Below are 13874 nucleotides of genomic sequence, written 5' to 3'. Positions count from 1 at the left end.
CTTTGAATCTCAAAATCTACAACTTGAGCAGTTCAGTATTCCAGGGAATTCCAGTGGTTTCTCTGATATTCTCTCATAACTCAAAAGTGGCTAAGGGCAAGACTGCAATGATGAGTTGATGCTTTGGGTCTGATTATGGGATCATCTGCCAAGGAACGTGAACTTGGAATGCAATTTGTGATACCATTTCTGCTTGGATAATAAATGATCCACTGACTAAGATGGATCAATGCTCCAGATTGCAAACGTTTATCTTCAGGAGTGCAGATCCATCCAGCAGAGGGTGAGCACCATCTGGGAACCCAGGCAGGTTGGGTCAGTCTTGGATGAAGCTTCACTTTATTGGCCCTCCAGCCTATAGTGCACTGTGTATTATGGTTCTGTTTGACTTAGAGAAGGATAGATAGAAAGGGTATAAAATGTCTGCAGAGGCTCTGATTTAGTTGGTGATGACAAAGTTGTCTCTCTTCTCCCCCCTAAAAATTCTAACTTCGTAGATGCAAAGCAGCAAACTGTTAATTTGGGCATGGACATGCAGTTAGAGCGGCTGACGCTGGAGGACTTTCAAAAGCATCTTGATGGAGAAGATGAGAATGACTCGGCAGCTGAAGCTATATCACCTGGTCAGTAACAAATGCCTTGCCCTCAAAACTTTTAGATGGCGGATATAACAAAACCCTTGTAAATAACAGAGAGGTGGAGTCAGTGTTTCATGTTCTCTTTAAATGCAATTATTATCAGGAGGCTAAAGAAGCAATGGTATATCCCATTTCATAATCCCTTTTGAGACAACCTCCAGAGTCTCTGTTAGTTCTTTTATTGGAAGGTTCTAATTTTTTGATAATAAGTTGCTAGATTTTAGAAAATTGAACTTACCCATAGATAGATAGATAGATAGATAGATAGATAGATATGAATTTTTTTTTCTGTGTTAAAAATCTTATGTGTCTTATGTTCCCCAACTTTTTATTTGTGGTTGGTGGAGCGTAAATAGTTAAGATAAGCTAATAGAGGGATATGTTTGTGTGGAGACTGATAGAGCATCTTCATACCTCTAGTTTTGAAATTGAACTGTTGAACCTATTTACTTTTAGCTCAGCTCCGTGATGCTGTTAAAAATGGACAGTATGCTGTGGTGAAAATGGCACTTAATTCAAATGAAGAATATAATCTTGATCAGGAGGTAAGCTTTTGTTAAATACATAGTTTAATGATCTCTGTATAAAATACAACAGGAATTTAATTATTTTTCATTTCAGTAGTTCATTTAACTCACCAAATTTCTTGTACATGCAGGTGACACAGTAGTGTTGTATTAAATGTAAATTAAACTACATTGCCTTCTGCAGTCTTTCGGTAACTAATGTAAAAATGAAACCAGAGTCCAAGTGTATGGTTTTTAATGCATGTTTTTGATAAATGTTGTGAGCCACGCTGAAGATACCAATCAAAGAGAAGATTATAAATCTACAGAATAAAATTCTAAAATAAAGTATAAACATTAAAAATAATAACCTGGGGTATGAATTCCGTCATCTCAGTAGTCTAATGAAGTATGAAAAAAATTGTCCCTGTTTTCTTTGCTGTAATGATAATAATTTTACTATACCCTGCCCATCTGTGGCTGCCTGAAGAAAAAGCTTAAGCATTGAAGAGGGAACATCAAGCAGCTTTGTGAATTACCTTTTGCTAATAGAACATTTGGTCCTGTTGTATCTTAGAAAAATGTCACCAAAACCCAAACAATAATATACCACTGTTTCAGGATGCTAGTGGAATGACTCTTGTGATGCTCGCTGCTGCAGGAGGTCATGATGACATCATCCGTCTTCTCATCAGGAAAGGAGCAAAAGTTAATTGTAAACAAAAAAATGGAACAACTGCATTGATTCTAGCAGCTGAAAAGGTGAGTTTCTTTTCTGTCTGCCTCTTCCCTTTAAATTGAGGACATTTCTTTAAAAGCTCTTCTCATTTGTTTAATGTTGCTTGTTTGGAATAAGAAATTAAAAGTTGGTCTGTAGCAGGATGATTGGACTGCTGAGGCTTCCAGACTCCAGGATCTACAGTACTTGTTAGTCCCTGTATCTGGTTACTGTTTTAAAGAAACTGATTTTCCAGTGTCTTGTTTGAATTTTCAGGGGACACGCACCCTAAAATTATGAGATTATGTTACAAGTCTTTTGGTCAGGCTTCTTGCTGGTTTGGACTGATGGGAATTATATTCCAAAACATCTGAAGGATGTTTTTTAGAGATGTTTTTAAAATTATCACATTTTTATCTGGAGGCATAGGTATCACTCGATGGCTATCATTGGCATTACAGTTTACTATAGACAGTCCTGCAGAATAGAACTGGTTTCTGAAAACTTTTAATTAAATATATCTAAGCCTATTACAGGACTGCCTTAAGTTAGTTTTTATGGCTCTTCGCTGTACTAAAATTCTCTGCTTTCAACATTCTATCTAGGTTCAGACTATTCATACTTTAACCATTATTTTTTTCTTATAGAACAACCTAACTACTGCAGCCATCCTTCTGGAGGCTGGAGCATATGTAAATTTGCAGCAAAATAATGGTGAAACAGCTTTAATGAAGGTATGCCCTGTTTGCCTGACTTATGAGGAGTAAATTTGAAAAATTTTGTTAAAACTGGATATACTCAACTAAGTTTTACTCAGGATTGACCTATTGACATTGATGGGACCAACTTCATCGTTATTGGGTCCTGTTCTTTTTAACTTGTTCATGTCCAGTTCTGGTTGCCTGGCCTCAAATAGAATACTGTAGAGCTGGAAAGGGTCCAGAAAAAGGAAACCAAATTGATCAAGGGAATGGAACAATTATCCTTTAAGGAAAGATTGCAGCATTTGGGACCTTAGTTTAGAGAAAAGGCAAGTAGGAGGCTATAAGACAGAAATTTGTAAAATTCTGCATGACAGGGCGAAAGTGGATAAAGCAGGGTTTCCCAAACTTGTGTCTTAGCTGGTTTTGAACTACAACTCCCATCATCCCTAGCTAGCAGAATCAGTGGTAAGCGATGATGGGAATTGTAGTCCAAAAACAGCTGGAGAACCAAGTTTGGGAAACCCTGAGATAAAGAAAGGTTTTTCTTTCTCTCTTGTAACACTAGGACAAGTGGACGTCCCGTAAAACTGAATTAAGATAAAAGAAAGAATGCATAGTTAAACTGGGAACTTGTTCCCACAGGAGGTAGTGGTGGCCACCAACTTTGATGGCTTCAGAAGAGGATTACACAGATTCATGGAGGGCAAGGCTATCAGCTGTTCTCACTTCACCCCAACCATCTAGAGTGAGGTTGCTTCTCAGTCACATTCTCTCTTCCCCTAAGATTGAGTGAAGGTTGACATAGAACTGGTGCTGTTATTTGGACTCTACCTGAAAGGTCTTTAAAACCTCATAAGGGAATACTTTCTTTTCCTTTCTTTGCATGAGAATTGCTACTCCAGAATACTTCGTAAATAATGGTGCCTTTGCTGTTGCTTTCTCCACTTCCACTCGCAGGCTTGCAGGAGAGGGAACTACGATCTTGTGCGTCTCATGATTGAAAGTGGAGCAGACTGCAACATTTCATCAAAGCATCAGACCAGTGCCCTCCATTTTGCCAAACAGTATAATAACTTACAAGTACAAGAACTCCTCACAAGTCACTTGGCTACGTAAGTACTTGCTTGAGAGATGATTCAATTTCCCCAGTGAATCAAGGACTATATTTAAGTTGGTTTTTAAAGAGGGGAAACTGGCAAGTCCTTTAGTTTGTTTAAAGTATTTACAGGCTTGCTTTCTGGACAGAATTGTCTCAGGACAGGTTAAAATATTAAAATTCAGAAATACAACAGCTGTATAGAGGTACGGATGGGAGTCATTCATTCCAAGAAACAACACTGTGTGAAGTTCCAGAAACTGTGCAAAGCGAAGTTTGTTTACAACAGGTGCAAGGTCACTCCAAGAATGTTCTAACATGTGTGGCTTCTGGGCTGGACAGAGAGGTGTTTAGTCTGATCTGTGTTCTCATAGTGTGAAGATGTGAGAGAATATCTGGCAGCTTTTAGGGCTAGGCCTTGAGCATTTAAGCTGAACCTCCATCAGGGATCTGATAGATGATTGTATAGTTCAGTGTTTTTCAACCACTGTTCCGCGGCACACTAGTGTGCCACAAGATGTTGCCTGGTGTGCCGTGGGAAAAATTGAAAAATTCGAAAATAAAGTATTTTATAATTTTTCATATTTCTGTTTACTTACTATTCCATAATAAAGTAATTATAAAATACTTTGTGTTTATTTGATTCCTATTCAAGAGAATTACTTTATATATAGTCAATATAGGCACAGAGTTAAATTTTTTAACATTTTCTAATGGTGGTGTGCCTCATGATTTTTTTCATGAAACAAGTGTGCCTTTGCCCAAAAAAGGTCGAAAAACACTGGTATAGTTTGCAACTTGAGAACGACAGTAAAAAACAACAACCACCTTCTGTCTGTTCTGAATTGTTTCCTGTGATTTATTTCTACATTCCATCTTAGACTTTGAACTCCTACACACTTGGAAGCTGCATGATACTCTGCTACAAAGGGATCTGGTACTTGGAAGTGTACTAGACCCAAGGGAATAGTAGTTTTGCCTAGAAAATTCGCAGCAGGTTTCAGGGCCTTGCCAAAGGTTCTGGATAAACCCAACAGATACAGCTAATGGAATTTGTTGAAGAATAAAATTTACACTTCAGTTCGAGGAGGTACTATAGCACAGTTATACAAAGGGCCTTACATTTTAATCCATAGGCTTCTCCCAGTCATACTGGGGAAGGCTCCTGCTTAAAACCATAGGCATCAACTGCCATCCATTATTCAGCTAAGTGGACTCCAAATAAGGCAGTGTTGTATATTTGTAAGCCAAGTTGGCTTATTCATTAGCTAACCTAAGGGTGCAAAGTATGTAGGCTACGGCTGATGTACTGAACGTCATCAGTATAAGTCAGGTGTGGGGAAGCTTTGTCCCTCCAAATGTTGCTCAACTGCATCTCCCATCAGCCCAGCAAGCGTGGACAATAGCTGTGGATGATAGGAGTTGTAGTTCAACAACAGCTGTTGAGGAAAAGGGCTCCACACACTGGCTATAAAGTGAGATATTTTTTCTCTCTTTCACTGTTGGTTAGTAGTTTGGAAGATGCTGCCCTGACTAACTATATTTTCCTTTGTTGATGGATTATTTGGGCTTTGCTCTTCCAGTATGAAGTTTTAAAAGCACAATGGAAGTGCATACACATAATGCCATATTTTAAAATCAAAACACTTTGTAATAAAAATCTGTCCAGAGCTTCTGTATGGCGTTGGATTTACGCTACTCAACTAGAAATGGTTGAGAACAAAATTGTGTCAACTGATAGTTTGAAATAGTAGTCAAGGTTTTGTGTTTATAACAGATATGATACTGAAAAAAGGGTAACTATAATTTATTTACATACATTATAATGTTGACAGCTTGACTTTGTCTTTCCTTGTTTAGACTCTCGCGAGTGGCAGAAGACACAATCAAGGAATACTTTGAAGCCCGTCTTATTTTGATGGAACCTGTGCTTGATATTGCGTGTCATCGGCTTTGTGAGGGACCAGATTATTCTTCAGAGTTCACCTATAAACCCCCGCAGACTGTGCCTGAAGGTTGTATGAGAAGGCATTCTTTCTTCGAACATTGAACTGTGTGTGAGTGAGTGAGAGTCCACCCACCCTCGGGGCAGATCAGAAACAGACTAAGTTGTGATTAATAGCAACATTTATGCTTTAATCTCTGGGTAGCTGAAACACTGAGTTTACCTAATTCTTCTGGCAGTACAGAGATTATGGCCTGAGAGAGAAAAAAGCATATCCAAATATTATAGTAAAATTATTGGAACCAAATGGTAGGGAACAAGAACTAGAGTCGCCAAAATGAAATGCGGCTGCTTTATTTTGTTTGTTCCTTGTCTGGCAATCATGTGCTTTTCAGGATTGGCAATGGAAACAGATACCTAGCATCTCAAAAACAAAAAACCAGTTCAGGATTTGCTGTCCAGAGTACCTTTTTCTGATTTGTAACAGGGATAGTTGTTTTACAAGGGTGGATGGAGGGAATTTGCCCAGCTATTCAATAGATTAAGCCCACAACTTATGCACGTTTAATATGTGCACATTAAGATTTACACACTTGGAAGGGGAATTAAAAGGGGATAGGTGTCCAGGAAAAAAGACTTTGGCAGTCCCACCCACCGTTGCACTGTATGTTTTGACTGTACGTGATTTTGGCTTTAGGTGCAATCCACAAAACATAACCCCTGCATAAATTGAGGGCTTAGTATAAGAACAATGTAATCCAGGATGTGTCGCCAGTTTATCCTCTTCCATGAGGATTTTTTGAGTCTCTGTCTTTCTCCAAACTTTTATTAGGTATTACAGATTCTTTGAGTCATCTGATCAGTTTTGATCAGACTGTAGGTATTTAAGTATGTTACCCACAGTTAAGTAAAACTCTCAGGCTTTTCAAACATTTGCTTGTTGAGACAGATTTTAAGCATTTCCTCATGGAAGTGGCAATTCATCATTTGTATTGTATTCTTTTAATGCACGTTTGTTTCTTTTACACAGGTTCTGGCATTCTTTTATTTATTTTCCATGCAAACTTCTGCGGTAAACTTGTTGCTGCTCGGCTCTGTGGACCATGCGGTGTACAAGCTGTGGTTCTGAATGATAAATTCCAGTTCCCTGTCTTTTTGGTAAATGTTTCATGTTCTTCACTGACCATATAACAATTATTCAGAAATATAAAGTTGGGTAGCCCTGTGTCATGGATGCTTTAGTTGAGATTCCTGCATTGCAGAAGGTTGGACTAGGTAACCCTTGGGATCACTTCCAACTGTGATTCTGTTACTATATATATATCAACCGTTTGTATACTTCTTAATCACGGTTGTTTCTAACAAGTGTACAGGTGACTCAATACAGTAAGAGTAAAATGAATTAAATCCATTAAATTAAAGAGTATTAAACTAAAGGCTGATGGCTGGCATGATAGCTTTTGAGGGTATCAGAAAATTCTGAAAGCCCCATCATTCCTTATTAATGTTATTGTTCAGGTAAATCTTTAGACCTTGGATATAAGCCTGTTCTCCAGAGTTTCATACTTTGTGATGTCAAACAATGTGTCAGCGCACCTTAAATGCTGTTTTAGTATTGCTTACTGGTTTAGTAAGCACTTTTAGCTCAGCAAAATGCCTTGGAAAATTTTCAAATCTGAGAGGTATCAGTTGAGGGTATAGATAATGTTGACCCTCTTACTTGTAACGTCTTGGCTCTGTATTCCTACCAACGTTGCCTGCAGTTTTTGGCTGGCCTTGCTGGGCAGTATAGCCTCCCACCCCCACCCCAGTGTAAGCCCTGCAGGCCTCTCCTGAGGAAAAATATGAGAGGAAGTGTGCCAGCTTTGGCCCTGCTGCATAAAGGTACCCCAAGCGCCTTTGCAAAAGGAACTCTCTCCCTACTTCATGACAGCCTTTGCTTAATAGGGAAATAGCCTTTGTTGTTTTTATACCAGTTCTTGGTGCATCCTGAAATCTTTTTGCACCTAGCAGCTATTAATAGAAGTTGCCTAACATTTCCTGTATTAAGACAACTTCAAATAGTAAGATTTTTGTGTTTCAACATCATTCCCAGCTTTTTGTCCACCTCCCCCAAATTTTGATTTGCATATAGATGAATTGTTCTGGAGAACTTTAAAGCTTGCTTACTACCAGTGTGATGTAGTGGTTAAGAGCACTCGTAATCTGGTGAACCAGGTTCGCATCTCTGCGCCTCCACATGCAGCTGCTGGGTGACCTTGGGCTAGTCACATTTCTCTGAAGCCTCTCAGCCCCACTTACCTCACAGAGTGTTTGTTGTGGGGGAGGAAGGGAAAGGAGATTGTTAGCCTCTTTGAGACTCCTTAGGGTAGTGATAAAGTGGGATATCAAATCCAAACTTTTCTTCTTCTACTTGGTAACATATTAGTTGGCCCTAATAAAAGTTGGCTTACTATACACTTTGGATTTTTCCCCAAAGGGACTAGTAGGATTACCTATGATTTTATGTAAAAAGGGAGCTTAACTTTCATATATAGCATCAAGTAAACATTTGCCTAATGCTAGCTTATCAAATGGGAGGGAAATAGCAAGCTCTGGAACATAAGAGTTCTGTTAACAACAGAGTTCCCCATTTAGTTTTTTTCCTGGTTTTGAAAGCACAAGCAAATTCAAATTAAAAGGGGTTCAGATTTTCTTTCTACTTCATCCTAGGCACTTTGGGCACAGCTCTTAGTTGACCCTGTTGCTTACCCCAATAAGTGTATTTTGAAGTAGAGGAAAATCTGCGGAGCTAAGCAGAGTCCACGGTGGGGTTTTTTAAAGCTGTATTTACTTCGAATATCAGATGGTGAGGTGGGCAGCAGACATCTGCAACTGCTTTGCAAGTGACATGTTGCAGGAAGATAAAAATCAGCTCTCTTCCTAGGACCCTCTTGCGTGCCAGTGTGGTTTAGTGGTTAGTATTGCACTAATGGGATGCGGGTGGCGCTGTGGGTTAAACCACAGAGCCTAGGACTTGCCGATCAGAAGGTCGGCGGTTCGAATCCCCGCAACGGGGTGAGCTCCTGTTGCTCGGTCCCTGCTCCTGCCAACCTAGCAGCTCGAAAGCACGTCAAAGTGCAAGTAGATAAATAGGTACCGCTCCAGCGGGATGGTAAATGGCGTTTCCGTGCGCTGCTCTTGTTCGCCAGAAACGGCTTAGTCATGCTGGCCACATGACCCGGAAGCTGTCTGCGGACAAACGTCTGCTCCCTTGGCCAATAAAGCGAGATAAGCGCCGCAACCCCCGAGTTGGTCACGACTGGACCTAATGGTCAGGGGTCCCTTTATCTTTACCTATTGCACTAATGAGACCGTGATTCAGAGCCCCACTCAGCTGTGAAGCTTGCCTTGAGTCAGGCACAGTATCTGTGGATAAAATGGAGGTGGAGAACCATTTGTGCCATCTTGCGCTCCTTGGAGGAAAGGCGGGCTATAAGTACTGTAATAATAGTAATAGTAAATAAGAATGAGCAGGATGTGGAGGTCTTGCTCCCTTCTGCCCTATAGCTCAATACCTAGAGTAGCCAAGTTACCCGTTGCCTCCTTCTCATCCTCTCACCCTCCCTCCCAGCCTCACAGAGCTTTTCATCCTTCGTGGAATGAGCATTTCTCTTCGCGGATGTTCCAGGTGAGTGGCTAGGCTAATTAATATTACTCTGGCATTGGTGCCAATTCTGCCCAGCCTCACGCCCTCCCTGTTCTGGGCTCCTTTAATGTGAGCAGCTACAAAGACAACCCTTCGCTAAGTCCCCTGCCAGTGTCTGCCCAACAGAATTGGCAGGGCTATAGACGAGCTCCACCTCTCTTCACAGGGACTTACGAAAGGAAGCTTTTAAGCTCATCTCCACCCACGTTAAGAATTCCAGGGATCAAAACCAGTTAAGAACGCAACAGCTCTGTTGAACCAGACCAAAGCTTCACCTCATCTAGCAGCCTATTCCCACTGTGGCAAGATGCCTCAGAGAGCAGCTTAAATAAGGCATGAAGGCAGTAGCCCTCTTCCTGTTGCTTCCCAGCTACCCACAAGGGGTAGCATACTATCCCTGAGCTTTTATATAGCTGTTATGACTAAGAGCTAGCAATGATGGGTCTATCATTGTAGCTTGTTAAAGCCTAAGTCTGTAAGAACATGGTGAGACCCAGACCCATCTTCAGATGTCTCTCACGCTGCCACCCCTGCCATCTGTCTCTGAAAACCTCCGTGTGCTCTCCATCGTGCCAGAGCTCCCAGACATGGCATTAGAGTTTGTTATAAAATTCAATGCGAGGCTGCTTGGGGGAACAAGCAGGGGGGGAAACATCCAAGAATGTGATGTTGCAGCAGCAGCAGCAGCGTTCTTCTTTGTTTCCCATTAAACTTATGGCCACCATTGGGTCTTTGCTCAGCTTAAGTCACACACAAACATACACACTTCAAAAAGGGGTTGCAGTTGATGGTTCTCTTGCAGCTTTTCTAGCTAACCAGGAGCATAATATTGTGACGTGGGCAAAGAATAATTTGCTCTTTTCTTTCTTTTTTATTTTTAGGACAGTCACTTCATTTACTCCTTCAGTCCTATTCCAGGTCTTAACAAACTCTTCATACGATTGGTGGAAGCTCCTACTGCCAAGGTGAGAAATGCAAGTCTAGGTGCACGTACACCAACTCACATTCAGTAGAGCTAAGGAAATAAATCAGCTTAAGTTAGTCATCACCAACGAGTTCAGTGAATCTACTCAGTTCGTGACGTGGTTGGAAACAATGCGGATACGTTTATTAATTAAATGTGTACCCTGCCCTGCATCCAAAGATCACTGGACGGTTCACAAAAATAAAAAACAAACAGACAAAAGGCATAATAAAACAATACATAATATCTTCCTTTACTAAATTATCAAACTAGTCTGTATTTTAAAATACCTGCTTTTTTACCCTGACAGGGTCCCCAAAGTGTATTGTGGTTACAAAATGCAAGAGCTACTGTGTGAAGTAGTTTTCATAGGGCCCTCAGACTAGGAGTTGCTTCATCCATCAGAACGTTTTAATATACCTGTGTTCATTGCGCAAAATAACTAAACCCATACTTTAATCACTGTTGAGAGTGAAGCTAGCAGGGCTTTGAGAACATACATGTACTTGTGAGTATGTCATCCATGCCTTTTCAGCATTTAATTGGATGGATTAAATGGCATTTTTTCCCTTACAGGTGAAGCTGCTGATAGGTGCGTACAGAGTGCAGCTGCCATAAGCTAATGAACTTCATGCTGTTGATGCAGTTATTTTTCTTGGAAGTATTTGTTTACTTCTTCCTTTTTGACTGACCAAGCAGTTTGGGAACTCCTGGTGCAGTCAGGACTCTTGACAATTGGTTCAATCCGTTTCTTTTTTACCTGGCCTCCATTTTACATGGGAATTCTTGAGCAGGTTAGCAGCCATGTGCTGCTTAAGTGGACAAGATGGTTTTATTTTGTTTGTATATAGGTATTTGTGCCAATGATTGTAATTCTACGTTTCAAAGTCAAACAGCGTATTTCAGCATTTGCACAGTGTGAAGTGGTGCAAAACCTTTAAAATGATGAAGACCTTTTAAAAAGTCTGGTTCTTGATTGTAGATGCTAAATTTTGTCCTACTTCAGTGTTTGTATTTAAATTAACGCTTTTTTAAAGCAGGCAGAGCTATATTTGCTATTGCAGTTTAAATACAGGAATATAGATAGGCTTTTGCCTTAATAAAAGACTGGTGGTAACTAAGATATTGTGGCTTATCAATGGCGGTGGTTGTGGTTAAGCCTGAATAAAAAACCCTGTAATTGTACTTCTTTCCATAACTAAACCTTTAACAGATACTTTCAAATTGTTTTTTTTTTTTTTTAAGGCAGACCATATTTATAGACTTATACTATCTCCTCACTCCCTAAAGGATTCATCTAGTGTCCTAATAAATGGACACAATTTTATTGACTAGCAGCATTTCTGTACTAATGAAATGTAAGCTGTATGAATTCTAAAACTTCTTTGTAAGATGAAACATTGTTAAAAGATAAAACTGCATATTGAAACTCTTCCTATTGTATATCAAGAAGTGTCAGTGAACATGCAGAAAAATTATAGGAAGTACTGCAACTTTTAAATGAGAAATGAAATTTGTGTGAAATATCTAAGTCCCAAAAGGCAGCTTCAATCTGGTATATGTTGTGGAACATAAAACTTGGGTTTTCCCATATTTGTTCAAAGCATTACTATCTATAAATACTTTGTCCAAAGGAAATTTCAGTTGTTAACACCTTTGATAGTACTTATATGTGTACCTGATTCCCCCTATCATTTGAAAATTGCTGAAGCTCCTGGTGGGCCACTTGATTGATTTGTCTACATGTTGTAATAATTGTAAAGTGCTGCACTTTCTACTTTGGGTCCTTTTTGGCTGGAGAACGATCTTGATTACCACCAGGGCATGATCTGTGTTGTATTTGGCATTGTGATACAAATGCAGTTCAGTGTGGATGAACTTTCTGCACAAAGCAGAAAGTGTAGCCTCAAATCAAAACTGCTAGAACGACCATACCTGAACTTTCAACGCTTCTGATTCCCTCAAACAAGCACTGCCCCAGAGGCATTTATGAAACAGGTGGGAAAGTAAGTATATTCAGTAGGTATATCATCCCAGCTGGATGTTGATTACTATAAACAAAGCAGTAGTACTTTTTTGCAGTAGTCCTTTTTTTGAAACAACAAATTCATTTGTTCCATTCATATAGACTGATAGGATATATTGTCCCCAAATAACTTACCAGAATAGAGGAAAACAGCAGTGAGTATGGGGAAATAAGGTAAAACAGGCCAGTTTTGTTTGAAAGCAGTTAATGAGAACATTCCGTAATGTTCTGGATACTGGATTTTTTTTAGGTAAATGAGCAGATCCATATGGTACATGGAGTCAAATAGTTTCCGCTCAAATTTCCATGAAGCATTCTTCACACTGAAAGTTGAATGACATTTTCCAGCTGTATCCAGCCTGTTAAGAACAAAAACAACAACCCCAAACGTTTGTACAATCATCTCTAGCAAGATAGGTATTTGCAAAACTTTTGGTGTAATGAATTTTGATACCTCAATGGTACCTCCAGCTGGCCAGGGCACAGCCTGACTCCCTCCTTTGGCAATCCTCACAGAACTTTTAGCCCAATGGTTGCCATTAATTTGACTGGAATTTTATAATGAAATGATTTTAGAATGTTTTATCGTTTTACTGTTGTTAGCCACTCTGAGCCCGGCTTTGGCTGGGGAGGGCGGGATATAAATAAAATTTATTATTATTATGGCATTTCCAATCATATCAAAGTAGGGGGTTAAGTACTTATTTATTTAGAAGTGCAACAATGTTACCTGTGTAAATAGCTGAAACTACTCAACTAAGTATCCAGAAATATCTAAAGTTTGTAAATTCAGCAAAAAATAAAAATTTGCAGTTTAAAGCTTTATTAGCTTTATTGTCTTTAAATACAGAAATGTTAAACAGGTTCAATCTTCTAGAATCGTAAGAGTTCCAGGGTCATCTGGTCCAACCTCCTGCAATGCAGGAATCTCAGCTAAAGCATCCATGACAGATGGCCATCCAACCTCTGCTTAAAAACCTCCAAGGAAGGGGAGTCCACAACCACAATAAAATCAAGATAAAAATTACAACTCCATTTTAAAACTGTGGTTCCCAAGTGGTGGTCTGCAGCCCCCCCCCCCCCCCGATCTGTGGCACCATTCACATAACAAAAAACTACCATAAAGGTATCAAAATTTTCAAAAGTAAGGGGTCCATGGCTTTAAAAAACAGGGAGTCTACAGTACTTAGCTAATTGTGAACCACTGCTTTAAAACACAAGATTTAAAATACAAAACAAATTTTAAAGACTACACACCATGTATTTGTTCATAACTCAAGTGAATACATAATGCGGCTGCCAGACTGGTGACTGGGAGCAGCCGCTAGGACCACATAACACCAGTCCTAAAAGACCTACATTGGCTCCCAGGATTTCTGAGAACAATTCAAAGTGTTAGTGCTGACCTTTAAAGACCTAAACAGCCCTGTATACCCGAAGGAGCATCTCCACCTCCATTGTCCAGCCCAGATCCAGCTCAGGAGGCCTTCTGGCGGTTCCTTCACTGCGAGAAGGGATGCCACAGAGAACCAGACACAGGACCTTCTTGGCAGTGGTGCCCACCCAAGGGAACACCCTCCCATCAGATG

At 39.9% G+C, this 13874-nt stretch overlaps 2 protein-coding genes across 9 annotated transcripts in view; one reads left to right on the top strand and one right to left on the bottom strand.

Moving 5' to 3' along the window:
- The window catches only part of MPHOSPH8 (M-phase phosphoprotein 8), a 56516-nt gene that overhangs the window by 9701 nt on the left and 32941 nt on the right, over positions 1-13874 (top strand). The window contains exons 6-15 of one of the 5 annotated variants that reach the window (XM_083736322.1): positions 498-623; positions 1095-1183; positions 1766-1906; positions 2510-2596; positions 3524-3678; positions 5523-5677; positions 6638-6765; positions 9221-9277; positions 10177-10260; positions 10836-12330. In XM_083736322.1, coding sequence (XP_083592448.1) covers positions 498-623; positions 1095-1183; positions 1766-1906; positions 2510-2596; positions 3524-3678; positions 5523-5677; positions 6638-6765; positions 9221-9277; positions 10177-10260; positions 10836-10877 — 1064 coding nt within the window. In that variant the 3' untranslated portion in view covers positions 10878-12330. Of the gene's footprint in view, positions 1-497; positions 624-1094; positions 1184-1765; positions 1907-2509; positions 2597-3523; positions 3679-5522; positions 5720-6637; positions 6766-9220; positions 9278-10176; positions 12331-13874 lie in introns of those variants that run through there. The other 4 variants (XR_014563571.1, XM_083736323.1, XM_083736324.1 and 1 more) reach the window with 4 other exon arrangements.
- PSPC1 (paraspeckle component 1) overlaps positions 10374-13874 on the bottom strand; it is a 57267-nt gene continuing 53766 nt past the window's right edge. For all 4 annotated transcript variants that reach the window (XR_014563606.1, XR_014563607.1, XR_014563608.1 and 1 more), the window contains one exon: positions 10374-12644. The gene's annotated coding sequence lies outside the window, so the exon portion shown is untranslated. The remainder of the gene's footprint in view (positions 12645-13874) is intronic.

This window comes from Podarcis gaigeae (assembly GCF_964106915.1).
Source record: "Podarcis gaigeae genome assembly, chromosome: 4".
In the NCBI taxonomy this organism is placed as follows: Eukaryota; Metazoa; Chordata; class Lepidosauria; order Squamata; family Lacertidae; genus Podarcis; species Podarcis gaigeae.
This window is presented reverse-complemented; position numbering and strand designations above follow the sequence as displayed.